Here is a 24,725-nt window from a genome sequence, read left to right as displayed (position 1 = left end):
TATAAGGTATTGAGCCTTTTCACCTGGAGACAAACCAGTGTTCTCATGAATAAGCGTTTTAAAATTTTGGTAGAAAACGGGCCACTTGGAAGGGGCTCCGTCGAAAGAGACTAGTTCCAAAGGCGGTAATTTTTTTACGAAATCCTGTTTGCGACGCTCTGTGTTGGCCTTTAGTTGTGCGATGGAGCTTTGCACCGAAAGGATGTTACAGTACAAATCGTCAAACGAGTTGAGTGCGGCAAATGTAGGTTTGAGTTCCTCATCATTTTTCATATAACATAAATTAAGTTCGTCAATAGTATCAAGAAAATCCGATCTTGTTTTTTCAATCGAATGCATGCGAGACATGAAAATTTGTTCAATCTGAGGGTCGGAGACCTTTAGGCTGAGGTCGTATAATTCCTGAACCCTCTGAAAAAGCGCTTCTTTTTTAGCTTCAAGCAAATTAATTTTGCGTTTTACTCCCTCCATTGTATTGGTAGGTGAGCAAACACACGCACGAGAGCTAGCGTTAAAAATGAGTTGAGTTGTGCGTATTTATTTATAATCCAGTAGGAAAATAAAATGCGTAGCGTATGTAAGCGAATTTGAAATTGAATTGAAATAAAATTTTAAAAGATTGAATTTAAAAATATACGTGTTTACAAACAACGAGTTGACGTTTGAGCGAATAGTAATTTCTAGAATGTGTCAAATGTCAAACGAATCGAAATTTCCAGAAAGAATGTGTCAAACGAGCGAATTTTCTAGAATTTTCTAGAGAGTTGTCAAAATGACGGATGCGTGAAAATGTGTAGTTGTGATTTTATGTAAGTGTAAAGGATAGGAAATGAACCATGCGGCTCGGTAGGACCAGAAAGGAGTTGTAGGAGATTGGGATAGGAATGGGATGGGATACCTTCGATTGAGCAGACTCCACAGGACGGTCCAAGCTTGGTTCTTCTTTCACTTTCACAAACACTTGAATTTTATTGAGATGAGTTTAGCGCGCGATTTGGGTTTATTTGAATTGGTTTATTTTGGATACTTATTTAGTAATTAACGCCCAGATAGGTAGGCGAAGCGGCGCGTTGCGATGCGAGAGCGAGACTGAAGGTGGGAGGGAGAGGATAGGAAAAGGACTGTCAGAATGAGTGATAGAATAGTGTGACATGAGTTTGAATTGCATGAGGTTTTAATGCTGGCGCGTACACTTACTATGATAATAAAAGTTGTGTAAGTCATGAATTTCAAATCGAGGCGCCATTAAATCTGCTCTCCGGAGATAACCGGCTCATCATAAACTTGCGGCTGGCCTAATTCAATACGCTGCAACTGAACTGCAAGTGCAACTACTGCACAATCGCTATTGAAACTTGGCCGACTCTCAGAGGGAATGGTTGGATTGCCAATACAGTTTGTTGTGTACAGGATGTTCAGCTGAAAATTATAATCGTAATTTTTTTACGCGTTTTGATCACACTCATAGTAGAATGGGACCACTTCCACTCTTCCAGTCATTGTCAAAAAGATGACTGAAGGACAAACATGCGTATCCAAGCCTCCAAACACGTCTGGTTAGCATGGAAGACCATATCCTCCATTGCCTCTGGTAAATTGGAAAAAGACCTGTTCCTCCCAGGCAGTTAAAAATGAAGAATTTGATGGTATCAAACAGGATGAAACCAAGGCAAAGCAGGCATCAAACGATTACAGCAAAATATATAAGTATATATTTGCCTTTGCTTTTGTCAACTGTGAATTCAGTTTTCTTTTTCAGTCTGCTCATAAAATATAACCCAATGAGAGCTCATGTCACATTTAATGGACTCAATGCAAATATTGTAGTAGAAATTCTAGGCTAAGCTAACATTTTACTTTGCGACGGAATGTTTTAGCGCAGTGAGCCTTGCATTTGTCAACGTTCATTTGTTTCCAGAAACGCTAAGGATGCAGACAACTTAGCAATAATAGAGGCCGCATTTAACCAAATTAGATTTATATGCCTTAGTTTAGAATTAGAGTTAAGATAACTTAGGTTAAAGTGATGCAGTTATTTATTTCAGCAAACTATACTGTTGACTTCAGTGCAAGTTCATTTTTTTCTCGATTTTTAGTCGCGAATCGTCCATCAAATTGTCTGCATATCACACTTAATTTCTGTCACAAATTATCATCTATTACAATTACATAAGCTGCCACAGTATTTAGTTTCTATACTTTACATCATACTCATATTGTAAATCTCTAATAACATTTAGGAACCTTGTTGTAGTTTTTTGTACCATCTAATGGGGTCAGTAGTCTATGCTTCAGGTGCCCAGCTACCCTATTTTAGCTCGTGTGCACTCGACCTTAATGTGATACAGTAGGCATAAAACTTTTGAACCTTAACGCCTCAGACTTACAGAAGTACGTAAAGAAGTAACTTCTGCGGTAGACTGTACATCGTGACGACTTTGTTTGCAAAACACTTTAACTTGAAAACCTAAATTATGCAGCAATTTAGGTGTTTGGGTCAAATAAAAGGTGTTACGGTAGGTACAGTCGGCTGTACACTTATCCAGCTGACTTAATGTTATTTGTATGAACCAACATAAAGCGATAGAGAATTATCATTATTATGATCAGGTGGGATAGTACTAAAATTATAAAAGTATACTTAGATTAATTCTAAAAACCGGGAATGCTAAAATTTTTTTGCTAATTTAAGATTCAAAATGTTAATCTTGAAATACGATAACACTTTTGTTGAAGTATCTCTTACTCCAACTGAAATGCTGAAATGATTGATAGAGACAAATAGATCCGAATCACGACTCAATATTTTCTAGTATTTTATTCTTGATTTTATCTTAATAAATCTTTCCCCATATCGGATCCTGCTGAGGATCAAATGCCGTATATCATACCAGACTAATAAAATCTTAAATCTGTGAGAGGAATTTGTTCCAATTTTACCTTTACGAGTGTAATAGCCCTCCCGCTGCCACTTAATGTTTTTCCCTCCTCTGTATTTGCGAAGCTCCATTAAATGTATTTTTTCCGTCTAAATAATCTCCTATCATGATATTTTTTAAAACCACTTCATCAATCTCCGGAATGTTTTCATAATAAATTGTGAGATAATATAAAACCCAATTCTTGTAAATTGATAATATGAAACAGAATCAACTTCAGATATTACATAACTGTGAGAGAATATTAGGTACCTACCAAATTGTATTATTAAGGACTTACAGGTAACATTTTACTTTTCCTACCTACTAAAACGTACTAGATACCTTATAAAGATTTTTTATCAGAACAAGCCAGGTGTACCTACTTGACTGCAATCGCACCTGATGTTTTAAGTGAGATTCTATAATAGTCTAGGATAGTGGATTTCAAAATATCGACTCATTCCTAAAGTAGGTATTAAGTAGAAACTTTACTCCTTTTAAGTACTATAAAACAACGCGATTTTAAAATGCTGTGGACATACTTTCAGTTAAACTCCATTCTTATTTAATCTGCTTGATACTCTGTTTCTCGGTTTACTTAGTTATTTTTCTTCCTACCTAAATGCCATAATTCCATTTAGAGCATTAAAAATGTAGGTCAGGCTTGCGGTAAGAGTTATTTGCATAAAGTTATATATATAGAGTAAGTAATTGAAGATGTGAGGGGTTCCAGGAAAACATATAATATTATTACGAGGAAGCAAATAGTGAAAGGCTTGAAAAGGGACTTCTTTTTAGTTTGTGAATGCATGAAACAACTTTATGAGTAGTTACTGAGTTTAGTAACTTATTTAGTTGGAGATTATTTGAATTGAGACATGAAAAACGACGAAATAATCACAATTTGAACTTCTGTTGACCCATTTCCAATATAATCTGCTCATAAGATCTAAAATCATTGTCCCACCACAAAACAGTAAAAACGTATTACTGCCTAAGTTTATCTCCGTTGTCTAGTGCCTATAGTACAAGCTTTGCTTAGTTTGGGGCTAGCGGCGCAGTGTAAAATGTACAAGGATATTTATTATTATTTATTAAGGAAAATAGATAAAAACTCAGTAATAGTACGGAAGAACACATTTTATTTTTGGGATTTATTATGCTGATAGCTGTGAGCGGCTTTCTCAGCTTCACCAGACAATGGTGAGCGCAGATGACTCTCTCTCAACCTCAATCAGAACACAAGCTGATTTACACCATCTTATTTTAACCGCAATTATAACAATAACCGGTATTTTTTCTATGGAGTTTGGCAGACTTTTAACGTTTGTTAAAATTAAAGTAAACATGGTGCAACCCAGACATAATTTTCTTTCGTAGGCCTACCTATTTAATATTTTGCCTGTTCTGTCGCTGAAGCAGTATTAAATTAGCATACAGACGATCCAGCGTATGCAGGCAACACGAGCGGGCCCAGGGGACGAGTGTGTCCTTGGGTGCGTTCTCAGTGTACGCGGAAATCTATAAGACAATCGTGTGTATCTCGGCTTGAGTACTACAAAGAACATAATAAGAAAATCAAAGAAAACGCATTAAAGCTTGACGTGGAATTATTCCGGGAAGTATACTAAGAACTTTCGAGGATGTCCTCAGTACAAACGATTATAATTTCGTTGACACCCAGCTTTACCCATTTACTTGGAATGCACTTGGTTCAGGTTTTGATAATGAAATTCACCGACTTCATGAATATTGGATAAAATATTATGAGGATACAATGTAAAACAAGAACTGACAGAATAGCCTGAAGAATTTACAAAGCGGAATATTATAATTTTCTATAAAAATCGCCTAAGCAATGCAATTATGGTTTGATCGTTGAATGTAAAGCTTCTGAAAATTTAACGCTATCTTGTCTTGAATAAACTCAAAAATGCAGGTATACGAATAAAATCAACTGAACTGCTCGCATTATTCAGTAATTTCATTTGTAGACTCGCAACACAACGTACAGACAATAAAGCATGTAATAGCTGTAGAGCAATCCTTGGGGAGCTGAAGATGGCTAGCAAGGCGGGGCCTCTGTAAAAGCGACTTCATAAATACGTAATTATATAGCAGAGTACCCACCTGCTAAAGATATACCTAATACTCCAGAAAATACAATAGACAGGACTTTATTTAATCAAATAAATTGACCGAAAATTACTCAAAAAAATATCTGAAAGAAATATGAAACAAGATCTCTACCTAGATAATGACAAATCCGACTTCATGACCGCTTCGCATCGTCAGTAAGATAAATCACAAAACCATTGATGTACATATGCCGACTTTAACTGAAATCTATAACAAAAGGTACAGATTCATCAATGATTTAATTTATCAATTAATTGTTTGTTTAAATCCTCAGCTTTATAAACATCCTCTCATCCGCTGAAACTTAGACATTCATGACATGGACAATAAATGCGTATCATTTCCGCTGATAGTGAGCCCGCAGCCTTACCCAGCAGCTAATGGGAATTCAGCCCGCTAAAACCAACAATCGTCGTTAATCTTTAACGAGCACTTCAGGAGCCGCACGTTTCTTTGTTTATTATTGCCCCAAGAACGTAGAGTTGGCGAATTGACCAAGCACTTCCAAAGGTCAGAAGTGTTCTTGATATATGAATGAGCGTGTAAACCTAAGTTTAGATCGTGATCGTGCCTTCGATTATAATGTTTAGGAACATGAAATATAAATTGAATACATTTACGTTATGTACCTTTACGTTCTTGTATTGTAAGTGTATTGTCGATGATACTGAATACACATTTTTTCTTTCTTTCTTTCTTTTTCATTGAGGCCAGTTTTGTTCCTTTGAACTTTGGGGCTTTCAGATAGATTGGGCAAAAAGTTAAACTGAGATTTTTTATTTACGAGTTTGTCGTCGACATTTCTGTTTTATTTCTGTGTAATGGATGAATGGACATATGTACGACTTTTATGGAGTGTTAGTGGTTTTTAAGAAGATGACATTGTTGAAAAGCACCTAGGAGTTAAATGTTATAAGAGCTCTCGATTATTTATGTTTCATATCGTCATAATTTTGCCAGACAAGTCCATCCGTCTTATCCTAGCCGTTACCGTTACGATTACCAATTCGTATTTTCATAACTGATACCTACTATATTATCTGAACAAAGAAAATAAAACAAACATGTACCTACATAGATTCCATTAGTTATTATAATCTCGCAAAACAAAAGAATACATTACCTTACCTATTTTACCGTTGGTATTTTCCTTCGTATAAAAAATGCTAGTAAAAATAAAGTAGATCTATTAGCATCTGAATACATGTTCAATATCCGTGGCGTCCCTGGAGACAGGAGGCGTTGGGAAAAATTTGAATAACAAACATTTTATGTGTATTGAGATATTGGAGTGTTGCCACTCCATCATAAGATCTTAGCATAACTCTTTGGCGGGGAGATTAACAGGGCTTATTGGACCAGCGAGAAAGACTACCTTTTTATGTAAAAAACTAGTGGGTGATAATAAGGGATGAGAGTCAGTAGGGAGAAACCATCATCATCGTCATCATCATTGCAGCTACCAGGACGTCCAGATCCACTGCTGACACTTTCAAAGAGAAGGCGCTGGATGCTGGCCGCTACCAACCGGGCGATGTGGAAGTTATTGGGGGAGACCTATGTTCAGCAGTGGCCGTCCTGTGGGTGAAATGATGATGATGAATAAGAGCACGAAGCACGATTAGATTTTGGGTCATATTGTAATAACATTTTACTAAACCAACTAGCCAAATATTACAACAGAGTAACAAACTTATTAATTTAATAATATGCCACAATTAAGGCTGGTGCAAACTTTGAATATCATAAAAGCGAGCATAAAAGCCTTTGGAGCGAATTCACGAGCAACTCAAAGGCTGACCTGCTAACAGGGACAGGCGAATGTTCGCTAACTTTCACTTTTCCGCTGTTTTGCTTTTTCTTGTTAATTAGACCTGCCAAATTATTTAAGGTTCATAAACAATGGAAGCATAAGACGATTTGCAAATGTTTAAAGTTTCATCATTAAACTTGATCTTTATCGCAGTGGATAAGTACTTTTATTAGGTATCTTTGTCTATCAAATATATTGGTAATTTTATGAAACAAGTAGGCGTAATTTAGTAACAACAGTAATTTACAAACAAATACCTATTTAATTTGTTTATCGATCTATATTAGAATTAGGCATTTACTATTATTTCATTGACATCAAGAGAATATTTCGTTTGTGACAAACTGACAAATTATGTGAAAATTCACAGAGAGATTCACAAACAAACCTTATAATATATTATTTTCAGCAAATAACTTCACTGAAAGACTGCAACTTACTATTAATAACCGCTTCCACCGCGAGTAGAGTTGTGCAAATATACAGTTTGACTATCGATAGATCGATCTCTGATATTAATTGCTTTATGAGAACCTGCATTGAACTACTTACTATCAATCGACTGATGATATCTTTATTGAAGTACAGTTTCAGAAAAAACTGAAATGGGTAGCTGAAAATGTGGCGCACTGGCCCCCATCGATAGATGATAGATAGGAAGGCGCAGTCATCCTGTGGATGAAATGATGATTTTGAAGTATATCGAAAAGACTGATTTATTTGTAAAAATTTTACAACGTTATGTAAACATTTACGAACTCATCATTCAAAATTCAAATTCAAATTAAAAATATTTATTCATAGCAAAATACATAATTGCTTGGTATAATAATAATATGTATTTTTATCATACATGTATCGTTGATCGGTAGTTTATCGATAGATCACACTTTCATCATGGACAGCACTATCCAAGAGTGCATTCATAAAAGATGAACTCGTTTGACAGATTAATCCATTTACCTGCGCTCAAGCCATGTTTGCCCCGGGCAATGTTGTTGACTGTCAACCTTGTCCGGATCAAATTGCATGGATTCACTGTGTTGCTACGTTGCTGGTGTTGCCGTTTCAAAAAAAAATGTAAACACTGTCAAAGCACATTGCCGTTTCGAAAAAAACTAAAATAAAGATGTAAAAATACAGAGTCTGTACTAAAATTAAAAAGCGTGCCAGTTTTTTGTGGATGGATTGATGTTTGTTACTCTTTCACACAAAAACTACGAGAAAGATTTTGGAAAACTATTCAACGTTGTACATACAATCAAAATAAGGCACAGTCTATTATTTTATCGAAATTCACGTGGATAAAACCGTTAGGTCATTTAGCTACTTAGCTAAGCTAGTTAAGCTCATCAATAAGTGACATGTAAATACGAGTATATCTTATAAATGTAGTCGAGTTTAAGTTTAGTTGTTTATTAGTGATGGTGTCCATATTTCTTGGTATATTTATCCATACATAACATAGCACCTACTTGGATCAATCTGTACATACTCTGCCAGTGCATATTGCAGTAGCCTATAACACTATAGTACCTAACACTAGGCTACTGCAATATTGCGGTAGTCCGCAACATGCACGTGTTTTAGTTAGTCTGCCGTGCAAATTAGTTGCCAAGTAGACTACAAAGGCATCCATCATTGATCTCGAGTCATAATTAATTGCTGGTTATATGCTGATCAGTCTGTTTATTAACCATAATAGATATTAGCAATACATCATTGCATTGTGTACGCGCATAATTCAAAATAATCCTTCCTTCTTCCCATCCTATTTGTACAATTCTACTACTATAAATAAGATGGATGTTTGTTACCCTTTTTCGCAAAAAAAAAATACTAAACAGATTTTAATGAAACTTTACAATATTATTAGAATCGTTATAAGTAAATCAGAATAACATAGGCTAAGCAACGATATATCTAAGACCAACTGAATTCCCACGGGCAAAGCTGTGGGAAATAGCTAGAATATAATACTTACATTTAAAAAACATTTTGAAAACGCATTACACACTGCAAAATGGAAGCAACTACGAGTAGGTACAATGCAGATCCAAAGTTCTGGAATAAACTATTTTTCGTTCGTTTGTTCGTTTCAGCCAAATGACGTCCACTGCTGGACAGAGGCCTCCCCCAAGGTTTTCCACAATTAACGATCCTGCGCTACTAATAAACTATTTTTACTTAATAATAAATAACTAACGAGTGCGCAAGTCAGTCAATAAAGGATCATTAGTTTATGCTAAACATCTCTCCATCGAACATTAGAGCGCGGTAGCTCCAGCGCTTGTTAGCCACACATCGGCTCATTACTAATCGCCGGCTGCTGGCGGATAATTACCCAACACGCCAGTGTTTCCAACTTAATTAAACTGGCAAGCCTATGGCACAGCCTGTGGGAGAACAGCTAAACTTCTTCTTCTTCCAAGGGCTCCATCTATCACATTTAGCGTTTGTCGACGCGTTTTTGCGCTGCGCATACGTCCATCGAACGCGTGCGCTGGATAAGTAACTAGTGTGAAGGAGATCTAGTGTGAGTTTTTGCAAATGTGGTTACAACTCTAGTTATGCGTCTTCTTATTCAATTTTTTTATGGCAATATCTGTTAGTTTGGGACTAGTTAGACTAAGCCGCCAAAGGCATTTGACATGACTGAATCGGACTAACGGCTCTACGTTCTATTTCGGACAATATCATGTTCAACGTTTTCTAAAATTTGAAATGCCTGCTTTCTTTTTAGGCTATATTTTGTGCTTTTTATAAGCCTGAGCTGAAACTAGCCTTAAAACACAAACCATAAGTACACAAGTGGTTAAATTTCTCTAACAAAATGATTTATCTGTTCAATTTGCTCCTTACCCCTACTGCCTAACAACTGACGCAGTAGCTTATAATGGTACATGAACCCAAATTTCCACTGACACTTTATTAGAATGGACATACTCCAAAATGTGTTTTGTGACATCCATGTCAGAAACAGGTCATTTGGGATATTAATGCAATCTAACCAAGCTGGAATCCTAACAATGGAATGCCGTAGACTAATTAATAGCCAAGATTTCACGCTAATCAATATGAATAGGAATCGAGTTCATTGTTCTTTCTGAAGGCATTGTCACCACCTTATTGTCTAAGATTCTGCTAACCTAAATTAATATCTTTCTGAGTTTCTAGTGCCCTTTGTATGTGTACGTAGTCTGGGGAATACTTAGAATGTTGAAAACTGATGATTCAGTAGGTAATTGGAACAGACTAAGAGCCTAGAACAACCTACTATCGGTTTGCTGTCTGTTTATAGCAAAGACACCTCATCATCATCATCATCAACAGCCCTTTACAGTCCACTGCTGGACTATGAGCCTCCTCCACTATAGTGGAGGGTTTTGCCATAGTCTCCATGCTTGGCAGGCGGGTTGGAGATCGCAGTTTAAAAGATTGATGTTTTTCAAAGAGCGCTGCTAATGACGGCTTATACGAGTAATCTGACAAACGATCCTAAGACCGAAAAATTAATTAAAGATTTTTAAATGACTTTACACGTTACATAACAGCAACTTTGCAATTATTATTCTTTATTTCTTCTTTCTTCCTTTCAGTTTCAAACATTCAAAGATTTCTAATTACGTAGGTATACTCGTACAATTCAATTGTTGGACAAAGCGTTCGCATTTACTAGTCTTCGTTTCTTCAAATAACGTCTCTAAAAATAGGTTGATTGAATTGTCACGTTCGTTTTCCACGAAATGGAGCTTTTAAATCGTAAAGTACCAAAGTGCCCTCTAGCGGTAGTGCCATGAATGTCTAAAATCGTCTGAACTCTCGTTTTAAATGTAATAATTACCTTGGATCATAAATCAGGTAAAAATTAAAGGGTCTTTGAAATTGTTCCGCCCTTGGAAATCTTCGACAGAAGTTTCAAAGTCGTTAAGACTGCTAATGTACCCCTCGATATTTCTAATGCCTTATCGAATTTATAAGTCAAAGATAAAACGTAGTCAAACTAAGGCCCGATTTCTTAATTGAGATTTTTAGCTTGCTTTTAATCAAGTAAGAACTTTTCATTTTAAATTCATCCTTGAGTAGAAAATGAGCACGTTCAAGTTGTAATTCTTTCAGAAACCGGGCGTCACAAAGCTGTTTGATGTTATTGACTAAGTAAAATCACCAAATTATTTACTGCCTAAATATTCTTGCTTCTTCTATGTGTCACCTGTCCTATTTCCATATTTTTTACACCCATCCTGAAAAATGTGTCCTGTACAGATATTCTATTTCACGAAGTCCGTTTGGCTCTGGTTGTAGTAGTGACGTGTACTGATAAGTTTTTTTTTGTAACAAAAACTACTACAATAATTATATCTGTAAGTAGTAGTGTAGTAATAAGGTATCTGCTAATAGATTCTAAAGGTGTCTTGAGAATAAAACTTGGCAAAAGTAAACTTCGATTTCATCCGCACCAGGAGTTTTATCGCTGCAATATAAAGACGACAGGTTTTTCCGCCCCAGTAAATGGTTTTTTAATCTTCTTCAAATAGTAAAACTGGTATTGCAGATAAAATTTTAAGGGTTTAGATAGAAGATCGCCGTAAAGTTGGGAATCATAACGACAATGTGCATTAATGTTGGATGGCCTCCGGGTGACCTACATCGATGCCGGAAGATATTTCAACTCTGTTCACACCTTTGTAAACTGCGCAATATTCTTGGAATGTATTTTATAGAGCCAAACCAAATAAAAATAGAGTAAGGTAGATACCGTGCTACTAGTATTGTAACTTTGTTCTTAGTCTAGAGTGAGGGCTTTTTCCTCTCTGGTGGGTTTTTTATGACAGATTATTTGATGAGTCAATGACGATAACACAACAGCTATGTCATTAGTCCATAGTCATCACTTATGAGAATTGTTTATTTAAATTAATTTCTTATAAAAATATTCGAAATGGGATTGGATTAGATACGTCTTTTTATCTTCTTTATTAAATGACAAATTAAGCTTCTATATATAATACCTATTCCTGTGGTAAGTTCTAAGTTTAATTAAGAATCCTCTCAGCCACACTCCATAGCAATACGAGTAATGAAAGTTCACCTATACGGTTATAGAGGTCGCGGCAAATGAGTACTTTAAAAAGCCCATTCCGTAGTATGACTTGAGCTGTACTCACACTTGAGAGAAATAGTGCTACAAATTATTTGAAAGTAGGTATAGAGCCCCTCAATCCCCAAGCGGTTGCATATGACTGCGTAACAATTGATTTATCCATTGTCTCGATTCGCGGGTCTTGAAGGGCTAGGCACTGGATGGAAGTCGATTTTAACTGCCCTATCTGGAAATTATTGTTGTTGGGTTCAGCAGTGGACGTTGTAACTGAAATGATAATGATGCTCATGCTCCTCATAATAACTTACCATGGAATGGTAGAAGGGCGGAAGTTTTAATTATTCAAAAGACATAATTATAATGTCATTACAGCAAACTAACACTAAAACATTAAAATATGTGAGTATCAGACCTTCCCAACTTACCGAGCCTGCGCCTGGTGAAAGTCCTTCAGCACTTGAGACTAAAATAATGATGATGATGAATGCAGATTTTGATTCAAATTCAAATTCAAATTCAAATCTTTGATACTTTGCAAAAAGGATAAATTACGTATGAAAAAGGTTTTACAGTGTGTCCTTAGCTTTATCGCTAAACGCTTGCAGATATTACTTTCATTTACATAAGCTATTACAGGAGTTTATTTCATTTAATAAACACTTTTATGTAAACAAAGACAACCATAACAACAAGTAGGGCACTAGTTTACATAATAATATTGTTTAATTAACTTTTAAATTGTTCTTGCTTATAGAATATCAACTAGCTGCTTTAGATTCTGTACACGGTAATCTACAAATGACATTGTGTACAATTTTTTCTTTCTAATCTAATTATTTATTAATTAAATACCAAAGCCAATAGTATTCAATAAGTTCGACAAATCCCTTGGAATTTAGGACTTTTAAAAGATTTATAAAAAAAAACTCAAAAGATTAGTAACAAGGAAAACAACCTCGATTTAATCGCTGAAAATATTCGACCTTTTTCAACCGTTTGTGGGAAAGTGGGAAGAGGGAAAAAGCTTCTGATTTGGATTGGTCGCACGAACAAACAGAATAAAGTACGATAATTGGATATCTAAACCACCTTAAAAATGCCGGTAACATTTTTATTTGATATAAAAATATATTTTCAAACAAAAAATAAATTAGATCAGATTGAAACACGATGAAATTGATAACTTTAGGTATTTATTTCCCTTTTCTAACTCGATAATATTTCTTACATTTTACCTTACATTATAGAGATTTTCCTTTTTTTATGGGCATAAGTACGGTAAATAATATGAAAACACTATGTTTTATTGATACCTACGTGATAACAATATATTATAATTTGTAAACTTTGTCGTAGTTTTTATCCAGGAAGTTTCGTGAGTTGCTTTTATAGTAAGTATGCATTTTTCAATGTAACTATTATGCCACCATTTGTCATCATGTCACTGGGCCAATTATAAATCCAGTTTTTACCTATAAGTAGGTTATCAGCTAGCTTATCGAAATAGAAGATACAATTCTTTGATTTAACCATCAGTTTTAAGCAACATAAAAGCTATTCATACAAACTCAAACTTGACTTAAACTTAGCTTCACAGATTGCCACCTCGAACTCGCCACTTCTGAAAGTGGGGTCAATACCAAGCCGCGGTCGAGTATCAATAACTTAAGAAGAAACTTTCTCGGAGTCGCTTTTACTTGGCCAGTACTTTGATAGCATTTTATAAAAGCCTTTAGATGAAAGTGAGAGATCCAATTTATCAATAGAGCAGTGGACGACATAGTCAATTGAAATACTTTTTTGAGCTGTCGAAACTTGACTCTCTCATAGATTTGTATAGCAACAAGGACTTCGACTGCATGTCGCTAACTTATTAAAAAAGATAAGTGCTTTTCATTCTATCCTACTTCATTCTGAGTTAGTTTTCAAGACGTGAAATGTCTTTTAAAGAAATAGATACCTAGTTGAATGGCGTTATTTATTGGTCATTGGTAACAGTTACCTCTAGAAAAACTACGATAACCTGTAGAATCATCATGGCCTTTTTTCCTCCTAAGATACAAGCTGACTTGATGAGACAGTAATATATCATCGTTATCACAGTAGTTAAAAATACGACAAACTGTAAATTTTTATCAACGCTCGTTTGAGCTTGCCATTAAAAATAAATGGCACATAATTTTTTACTGCGTACTGAAATTGGTTTAGGTGACTCGTGTCAACCAATCATGGCAGTTATGGCTTTTAAATAATTTAGATGCTATTAAACTTTTTCATCATCATCATCATCATTTCAGCCATAGGACGTCCACTGCTGAACTTAGGCGTCCCCCAATGATTTCCACAATGACCTGTTGGTGGCGGCCTGCATCCAGCGCCTTCCTGTTATCTTTATGAGGTCCACCTTTTTAAACTTAAAAAAAATAATTAAAGAGCTAGTTTTATCTACACTTGAAGCACAGATATAATACTACTTGAAGTAAACCATTATTTTAATCCCAATCCATTTATAAATAATTATGAAAAGCTAGGGTAACTAAATTTAAAAGGGTCCTAGTTTACCTACACCATCAGTTAATTCTTAATTAACTATTTACGAGCTGTCAACGTAGTTCTCAAAGACTTTAAATGGTAAAGAGGTCATAATGGATCTACCTTTATACGGTACATTACGTTTCAAAGGTACTAGTCATATTTTATGGTTAATTTAATGGTGTCAACCATTCAATTGTGGAGTTTGGTTTTCCAATAAGGTACTGAATAGAAAAGTCGACTGTTCACGTCAATGGTCGATATACTCGGCATCGATGCCCAAGTGTTAAATAATGCTAATAATGCTATGTACCTACTTTTAGAAAGGGGTCAGAGGCTGATCTAGTCAACAAGCATTACGTATTTACTAGTAATACATAAGTATCAACGTAGACATACATTTCAATCATTCTGCAAAAGAACGTGATCCTTTCAAGTAAGATTAGGTGTGTCTAAAATTCGGGATTTGGATCAGAGATACAAGCCCTAAAGGAGTTACATCTACAGGGTGGAAACGATAAGTGATCTCATTCGATTATTTCTAAACTACAGAAGATATTGACAAACTGATTATTGATCCTGAAAGTGCTTCACGAGCACTTTCAAACGATATTAGTAATAGGTTACAGAATTAACTGGATCTATCCGAAAATTCAATGTTTTCTGCCTCCATACTAAATGTATGCCACTATGCTAGCCACACAATATTAGAAGTGTTATTTTTTTTTATTTTAAATAATAAACACTTAAAATTAACTCGTAAATTGAATTCTTATTTAATATTATTCATGGAAAACATTGGTTTTAGGCTTTACTTTCTATAATATTATCAAGACATGAGTGCCATGACTGTGGCAGTAGTAAATGTATGGAAGCTGGAAACATTGAATTTTCGGATAGATCCAGTTTATTTTATAACTTATTATTGGTACCGTTGGATAGAGCTCGTGAAGCACTTTCAGGATCAGTAACCAGTTTTTGGATATCTTGTATAGTTTTTAATATTATGTGATTTTACTAAATGTATGGAGACTGGAAACATTGAATTTTCAGATAGATCTAGTTTATTTTGTAACCTATTATTAGTACCGTTGGATAGAGCTCGTGAAGCACTTTCAGGATCAATAACCAATTTTTGGATATCTTGTATAGTTTAGAAATAATCGAGTAAGATCACTTATCGTTTCCACCCTGTATATTTATAAAACTCAAAGGTGACTGACTGACTGACTGACATAGTGATCTATCAACGCACAGCCCAAACTACTGGACGGATCGGGCTGAAATTTGGCATGCAGGTAGATGTTATGACGTAGGCATCCGCTAGAAAAGGATTTTACGAAACTCCACCCCTAAGGGGTAAAACGGGATCCACGCGTACGAAGTCGCGGGCGGCCGCTAGTTCTGTTCATAAAGGTAATAGGTAGTATGTTTACATTTATTCTTGTCTATTTCAATATCTTTTAGAGGACGAATTTTTTTACTTGCTTGAAGTTTGTTTAATTACTTGATGATCAATACAACTTTCAAGAAAGCTAACATTCAAACTTCGTCATCATTATTTCATACATAACACGGTTCGTGATTCATCAAATTACCTGCCCGTGTCCGCGTGGCCCAGGGGACACAATCAGCCTAAATACTGAATGTTGAGCGATCGATGTGCCTATAACCGTGCCAATTTGAACCATAATCATATCCAAGTTATGGTGTAGAATTAATTGTATCAAGTTTACAGTAGAGTTGCTTATTTAGCTGAGTATGATAGCACGTGAACGCCACGCGATGGTTTCATCAAAACTCAGTAAAATTAACGTAAAACCCATATTTATTATTTATATCATGTTTAATTCTATTATCCAACTGTTAACTTTCTTTCTGATCACATGTACAGTCAAGGAATGAAAAGGTTCGTCAGTTTTCAAATTGATTCCTTCAACGAATCGCGAGCACATATTACCTTTTGAAACTATGTTACAGAATAATCTCGAATTAGAGAAAATAATCTTTAACTGTTCATCAGTAAAGTTCAAAATTATTCAGATCAAAGTTGTTTGACGATTTATCTTGTCAAGAAGATTATTATGATTGATAAACTAAAACCTTCTTGTTGGTTCAACCTGCCATTATTATTTCTTTTAAATAAAAATTGCACTGATGGGATAGAAAAATAAAAAAGCAAAACCTTATTCGTCAGCAAACGTCATATTTATTTAAATGTTAGCAGCACTGTTTCTTGCACTGTTATGTTGGCAGGTTTGACTCTTACAGTACCTAGTGCAAGCGAAAACCGACGCTAAGGTGACGAACCTTTTCATTCCGCGACTGTACATGTAGGTACTAATTTACTACTAAAATATTTCAAAAACTTATAATTAACTGAAATAAGTAAACAAGTTAAATTGCCATTATCTACAATTCTACAGTGATAGTGAATATGTTATTTCATTGTTGTATTATTTTTCTGACTTTTCTTAGTCCCAGCTGAGCCAATTTAGAAATGTGATCCAGATACGCGACAGTCATTCTAAATTTGGTCTATCCAACCCACAAAAATATATACACCTTGACCGAGAGTCAAACTATACTCTCGGTGAAATATAACAATAACTTCCATCGTCAGAATATTAGTTTCCACTGCAGGAGAACGACCTTCTCTAATGTACCAGAGGCCTACATACCCTGGCCAGATGGGTTAGTGAAGCCAATACTAACCAATAACTTATGGATAGGTACCCCATAGTAATTACAGTAACCAAGACCTAGTGAAGGTAAACTCGCAAATAACAGCCTCGACAATGGTTATGTATTAATTAAATTTTCTAAGGATTGTAACGGATAACGGTTGTGAACCCTTCAAAACCAATAATACAATTTTAGAGTCAAATACACCGTATATTGGGATTTATTTACTGAGTCGTAAGATACTTAACAGTACGCGTTAATTTGTCTCGAGAAAATATATACACGAGTGTTATAAAGCGTCTGTCTTTACATATTATTATAGATTTTCCCAAACACGAGTCTACTCAAATTCTAATTCTATTAATGTAGGCCCTTTTCAACCGACTTCAAAAAAGGAGGAGGTTCTCAATTCGACCCGTATGTTTTTTTTTTTTTTTCTATGTTTGTTACGCGATAACTCCGCCAATTATGAACCGATTTGAACAAATCTTTTTCGGCGTATAGGTAATACCTCAAGGGTGGTCCCATTTAAATTTAATAATAGAAAAAACAACCCCCAAGGGTGGAAAATTGGGGATGAACTTTTTTATACGCAATATCTCCGCCGATTATAAATCAATTTGACTGATTATTTTTTTGTTGAATAGGTATTATCAAAAGGGTGGTTTCATGCGAATTTGAAGAAAATATTTCACCCCCAAGGGTGGAAAATTGGGGATGAACTTTTTTATACGCAATATTTTTAATTTTTAGTTTTTTTTTTGTGTTCACGCATTTGAAGTCGGTTTTATTTTTTTTAAAAGTTAATTATTAGAGCACTGATACTTGTCTCAACATAAGGGGGCGTCCATAAATTACGTGAGACTTTTAGGGGGGGGAGGGGGTCAACGAAAACCTCACAAAATCTCACGTGGGGGAGAGGGGGGGTTTCGGAAAATATCACGTAATTTTTCCTACAAGAAATAGAGTAAAATTGCCAGAAAACTGGGTTATTGAAGTAAAAAAAATGATTTTTTTTATGATGATAATGACAATTTATTCTAAACCGTCTAATCAAATTAAACTAAAAATGCTTCCATCAGCATTTGTGAACACTAAAGATGCAGAATAAATGTCGAAATTAAGAAAATTCGAAATTTAAAAAAAAACGTCATCGGCATCGCTATTGCGTAAAAAATTGGCCAAGTGCGTGTCGTGCCACGCGCAGTGTAGGGTTCCGTAAGCAATTGCTTGTCTTACTAAACGACTGGAAGCTACGGAACCCTGCACTGCGCGTGGCACGACACTGGGTTACTGATTTTTTCATATAAATCTAATAGACTCGAAGCATAGACATGGCAAAATAGGCATTTTATTAAATATCACGTGAGATTAGGGGGGTGGGGGAGGGGGTCAGGCAAAATCTCACCAAATCTCACCAAGGGGGGCGGGGGGGTTGAAAAGTGGCCAAAATTGTCTCACGTAATTTATGGACGCCCCCTAAGTACCTATACTAGTTTGATTCTACGGCAAATCGACAATAATTTAAATAATTTCGCGTTAACATTAGTATTTCCTTTCGTTATTCCAATTCTATGTTTTTTGACATTCTCACAAGTCTTTAGTTTAGTAGATGGATTTGACTTCGAAGAAACGAGTTAACGGTCATTTATTTAAAAGCTATTTAGACTAGTTCCGAGAAAGTCAGCGTCTCTACGAACCCCTCAGGCTGAGGGTACTCGAATATCTGCTCTGGCAGAACCAATTTGCTAATATTGGATTTACGAGTACCTAGCATTGAGTTTTTCAATCGTTTTGAAAACGTAAAAACGTACTTCCACAACGTCACCGCGATTTGCTTGTGCATTAAATACTAATGTACAAAAAAAAACGAGTAGATGTTGTAGATGTTACAGTCATCATAACTCATAACCGGTCAAAACCACTTATGACTGCAAAAGTGGTTTTCCGGTTGGTCCGATGCCTATGATCATTAATCACATTTGACTGTAACATGTACTCGTTTTTTACTGTAACATAGATTAAAGAATTTTGCGACAGATAAATCTTAATGATTTCCATTAAACAGTTCAAATGCATCTAAGAGATAAATAACTTATAACAAAATGAATAAAATAATTAGGTACCTACGATTTACCTTAATTGCATCATCTTTATGACTAATAAACTTCTTTATGACGAACGGCAACTGCAGAACAAAGTACAAACGACGGCACCTACATTAAACGTGGCGTGGAATCTAATGTACTTTAAATAGGTGCGATTTTGCAATAAAAGTATGATATCTCAAGCTGCTGACGTCTGTACCTGAGTTAGTTAGTTTACCTTTGAACCACAAAGCATAATGAAACAATAACTGCATCTCCGTAATCAGTTTAACTTGCCCCACTTTAATCCCTAGCTTTAAGAGAACCGTTGTTTTGAAATGAAAAAAGTGTTAACAGACAACAGAAATTCAGTCGACTCAAATGCCGAAAACCTCGTGGAAAAGTAAGCTGACAGTTTTAATCCCTATTCCCATTGGCATACGGTTTTTTTGCGGTTCTCTTTTCGATTTTGAGTGTTATTTCCGAGGGTTTAAATTGTAGAGGTTGTTTTTCCGTGGCCGAACCCGTTTTATGAAGAGCAGACAACATCGCGTCCAAGTCCCTTGATCCGCTTGCCCCTCGACCTAACCACAATCGAGTCAGAAAACAGTAGATTATAACACTTTAACGTTTATTTCTAATGGAATAAATATGTAAATATCAAGAATAACAAAACAGTAAACTTTATCTTTGTAACAGTACAATCAGTGTCTGCCCATTTGAAGACGAGAACATGCTTAAAAAATTTATTTATGTTTTAAAGCTCAAGAGATTCTAACTGGCAACCACTGAGAGTTTTAGATGAATGTCTAGGCTAATTTATTCCTGAATCAATAAGGATTTACCTACTTAAGCTGTTACCAAGTCATCACTTTAAAATTCTTCGTTACATTCTTTGTTTAAGCCTTTAAAGCAGCTCTGTAGGACGAGAAATACCTTATTTGTTATGAGTATACATATTTATTATGTTACATGGTCTTTACTCCACCTTTCTGCGTTGTAACCAAACTATCAATAATGCAAGGCACGGTCCACCGCGGTGTTATTTTATTAAAACGAATACCGCAGAAAGAAACGGACTAATTTGAAATGAAAATTTAAGCTTGACATACGGACTGTAGCAGCACTTCGACAGCTTGATTAAGGCACGTTAGGTTAAATTGGAATGTAAAATGCATCTTGTTTTGTTATGCTGGGCTTTTATCTGCACTTAGCCTTCATTGGGCCCTTGTGAGTAGTTTGTGTACTACTCTTTGGAACTAGTACTTTTTATGGAATGTGTCTTGAAAAATTTATTAAGGTTAGATGGGAGAAATGCATAACGATTTTTTAATTACCTACTCTAGACAGATAGCTTTAGCATATTGTAGTATGTATTTTTTAGCTCAAGACTTGAACTAAAAAGCGCGCACTGTTACGAGCTCGCTAGTAGTTAATAAGTTCCAAAAAATCGTCAATGTCTCAACCCTCCTCTGTTACAACTCTCCTCGGTCTCCCCTACCTATGTTAAGAAAGAAAATGACTTACAAATCTTTTTTTTTTTTTCGTTTTATTAGATCAGCTACTACCTCGTCAACCAAAATCAGTCTATAGGTGACCATTTTGTTTGCCAATTTTATTTATAAATGGCATCTCTTGTTCCAGAAGAGCTCGACGATGACGCGCGCAGTATGGAGGTGAAGAAACATGACAAGCCCGGCAGCTTGTCGCCAGTGAGGCCGAAGAGGGACAGCGACGACAAGAGCTCTCGCTCCAGCAGCAAGTCGGAGAAGGAGCTCAAGCTACCCCCAGAAAAGGAGCTCAAACTGCCCCCAGAGAAGTCGCCAAGTGAGGACGGGCGCCGGGAGCGACGCCTATCACGCGCCAGCGAGAGCTCCAAGGACACTTTTGACAGGTAAGACAAAAGACTATCGTCTATGCTGGTATCCCAGCATAATCATCAAAACACAATCGAAGCGGGACAGCGACGATAAGAGCTCCTACTCCAGTAGCAAGTCGGAGAAGGAGCTCAAGCTACCCCCAGAAAAGGAGCTTAAATTGCCCCCAGAGAAGTCGCCTAGCGAAGACGGGCCGCGAGTATCGCTTATCACATGCCAGCGAGAGCTCTAAGGACCCTTTTGACAGGTAAGGTAACATTTATTTCGAACAAAAAACAAAACACAACGATCGCTAGACAAATCGAAGAAGAAGCTCAAACTGCCCCTAGAGAAGTCGCCGCGAGCGACGCCTATCACGCGCCAGCAAGAAAGTGTCCTTGAACACTTTTGACAGGAATGCACGTAGAATAATTAACTTTTTTTTTAAAATAAAACCGACTTCAAATGCGCGAACACAAAAAAAAACTAAAAATTAAAAATATTGCGTATAAAAAAGTTCATTCCCAATTTTCTACCCTTGGGGGTGAAATATTTTCTTCAAATTCGCATGAAACCACCCTTTTGATAATACCTATTCAACAAAAAAATAATCGTTCAAATTGATTTATAATCGGCGGAGATATTGCGTATAAAAAAGTTCATCCCCAATTTTCCACCCTTGGGGGTTGTTTTTCTATTATTAAATTTAAATGGGACCATTCTTGAGGTATTACCTATACGCCGAAAAAAGATTTGTTCAAATCGGTTTATAATTGGCGGAGTTATCGCGTAACAAACATAGAAAAAAAACATACGGGTCGAATTGAGAACCTCCTCCTTTTTTGAAGTCGGTTGAAAACAAAAGACTATGCCTCACGTAGTCAAAAAACAAAAGGCGGTACCACTAGGTACCACCGTAACCAGATTTTCGAATAAAAAACAAAACACGAGCGACGCTGCCACTGGACTGCATTGAATACAAAAGAACATCTTCAATCTATGTTCGTAAATTGGTACTCGTAGAAATGTTCAGCATTTCTAGTGATTTACGTTTCATGTCTAAAATCGTGATGGCATTATTAATCGTCCAGTAAACTTCTCTACTATGAGCGTTGATCAAGTAAACTCTTCAAATCCCCATCCAACCGCTCATTTATAAGTAAACTGAACCTTAATTAATCTGCGACCTGCAACGGCTCAACAATTACGGTCGGCCGTCTACTCCCATAACATCTCAATCAATATCATAATGACTAACTGAACAAGCAATTAGCTCGGCGTGGAGCCGACAATCCATCACCCGCAGGAGATGATAGATGGGACTTGGATATCGGATAATAGCCCGTAATAACTTATGAAGTTGTTATGAAAATATTTTGTAAGGTAAATAGAGGTCAGTTTGTTGTGTAACTGCTGAACTGTTTTGTAGTGTAACTAGACATAACTACAAGAGTGATATAAATTATATTTCACTTTTCTGCCGCCTAGCCTCTGCGAAATAATGATGACCACCTGTCTGAGACTCCATAAAGCCAGGCTTCATATCCAGTGGCTATGGAGACAACATTTTCTGAGAGTAAATATTGAATGAGATACATAAACACTTTATTAATGCGAAGAATAGATTTCTATCTACTCGTAGCTTGCAAGCTAAGTTGTAATAATTCGGATACACTGACGTTGGATGGGAATCCCACTCTTTGGTTTTACGCATCATATTCGTTTATGACGTAAAGTACTTACTTCCATAGATTTGCAATCTATGTTAGCAGTAGACTCCCGAGCAATATTTTATTGATGAAAATGTATCATAACCTTCATAAGTTTCTACTCCTGTAAAATAAACCTATTGCAAACTACAAAGATATTAGAAAGGGTGGTTAATGTAACTCTTTATCAAAGTTAGTAATCGCATTGGTTATCGTAATAATACAAATATAATCTTAGTTTTCCCCGAAAGTTTGTTCTAAGTAGGTAAATTGTTCGAGTTTTGTTTGTATGAAGTTGTTTTGTTATAATAGTGAGGTCATAAATCACGAAGTTCGGTAATCGCGCCGAATATACTAAGGCTGAGTTGCACCACCTAATTTTTACCGTAACTATAACTATAACCGGTGCTTTTTGTATGGAGTTTAACAGATTTTTGACGTTTGTTAAAGTTAAAGTAAGATGGCGCAACCCAGCCTAAGAAACCAAAGCTTTCATGAACCATTTGCGTGATACTAAACCACCTGAGTATTTACGATGTTTGGAATTCAGGTTAGATAAAATGTTACACAAAAATTATTTCATATTTTAGACAGTTTTTCTATCGCCAAAGAATCTATGTTTTATTGCCAGGAGTTCGATTGTCTTGTAAATATTCTTAAATCACTTTGCATACTTTCATCTTGTTTGGGTTAGATATTATAAACTCCATTGAACATTGCACGTAATAGAAACTATTATTATTTTTGGCGAAAATAGAACTAATTGAACAGCACTTAGGTACGAATCAAATCGATAAATCGTTTAATTTCAATTTGGCGTAGTAAATCCCAAAAACGTCATGATGCCGAAAGCCGTTAAAAGTTTATGCCTCGGTCGAAGCTCTGCGCAATCATAAAATGCTCGAAACAAAACCATTCTGTCGTCTGCTACTGATTGCTCGCCGATTTCGGCAAAACAACACGCTGGTTGATTTTAAATCGAAACTCGATACAGCGTAGTTTCGTGCAGTCAACTTTTGCATCGATTTGCAGAACTATACATCGATTTTTAACTTCATAAAGACTAATATTGGAAAATGGAAAGCATTGGGGTGGCCTATGTTCAGCAGTTGACGTCCTATTATGGCTGAGATGATGATGATGATGAAAGACTAATATTGTAAGCGTTAAAGATGTAAACACGCAAGTGATCCCGTTATAAAAAGATAGTTTAATTTATTTTGGGAGAAAATGTGTCTCAAAATCCTTAATTTACTTAAAATCTAGCTAGGGACTGGACACTGCCTGCTGCTGTCTATCCTGTACACTATAATCCGGGCCTTTTCAAGGCGAGAGTGAATAGTCACTTACAGGGCAGATATTTACCACACCAGTGACCAGACTGCATCATACTTAACACCAAGTGCGATTGCGGTCAAATACCTGCCTTGTCTTGCATAAAAAAAAGTCTGATAACAAAACTTATTTGTGTACTTACCAACTTGTACGGTTGGCTACATGGACTATTACTCACATAATTCTATTAAGTACGACAAACTTTTTGTGGTTACTTTGCGCATGATTAATGAGCAATACTTACAAGAAGCAACAGAAAAACGTATGCGACGACAAAAACTTGGAAGTTAAATGCACTGGATAGACGTATGGGAAGATTAATGGCTGGATGAAGTGGATAGAGAAAAATGGCGCGCTACCCCGAGCCGGCAGATAATCTGTTTATCTGAGCTCTAATTGCGAAAGTACTGGGAGTAGCATTCGTGTAATTATTTTACGAGATCAATAAACGCATTAGGAGTTAGATATATCTATAGTTGCATTGGTACAGTTTATTATTTTGGATAGCAAACACAAAACAATTGACATACGAATACCTGTCTAC

The 24,725-nt window shown here is 35.9% G+C and overlaps 1 protein-coding gene across 1 annotated transcript in view; it reads left to right on the top strand.

Annotated features, from left to right (window-relative positions):
- LOC135081877 (uncharacterized) overlaps window positions 1-24,725 on the top strand; it is a 94,690-nt gene that overhangs the window by 51,311 nt on the left and 18,654 nt on the right. Inside the window, exon 2 of the mRNA XM_063976662.1 lies at window positions 20,926-21,175. Coding sequence (XP_063832732.1) covers window positions 20,952-21,175 — 224 coding nt within the window. The 5' untranslated portion in view covers window positions 20,926-20,951. The remainder of the gene's footprint in view (window positions 1-20,925; window positions 21,176-24,725) is intronic.

Source organism: Ostrinia nubilalis, chromosome 20 (assembly GCF_963855985.1).
Source record: "Ostrinia nubilalis chromosome 20, ilOstNubi1.1, whole genome shotgun sequence".
Classification (NCBI taxonomy): domain Eukaryota; kingdom Metazoa; phylum Arthropoda; class Insecta; order Lepidoptera; family Crambidae; genus Ostrinia; species Ostrinia nubilalis.
Note: the sequence above shows the minus strand (reverse complement) of the source record. Positions and strands in the feature narration are given on the sequence as shown.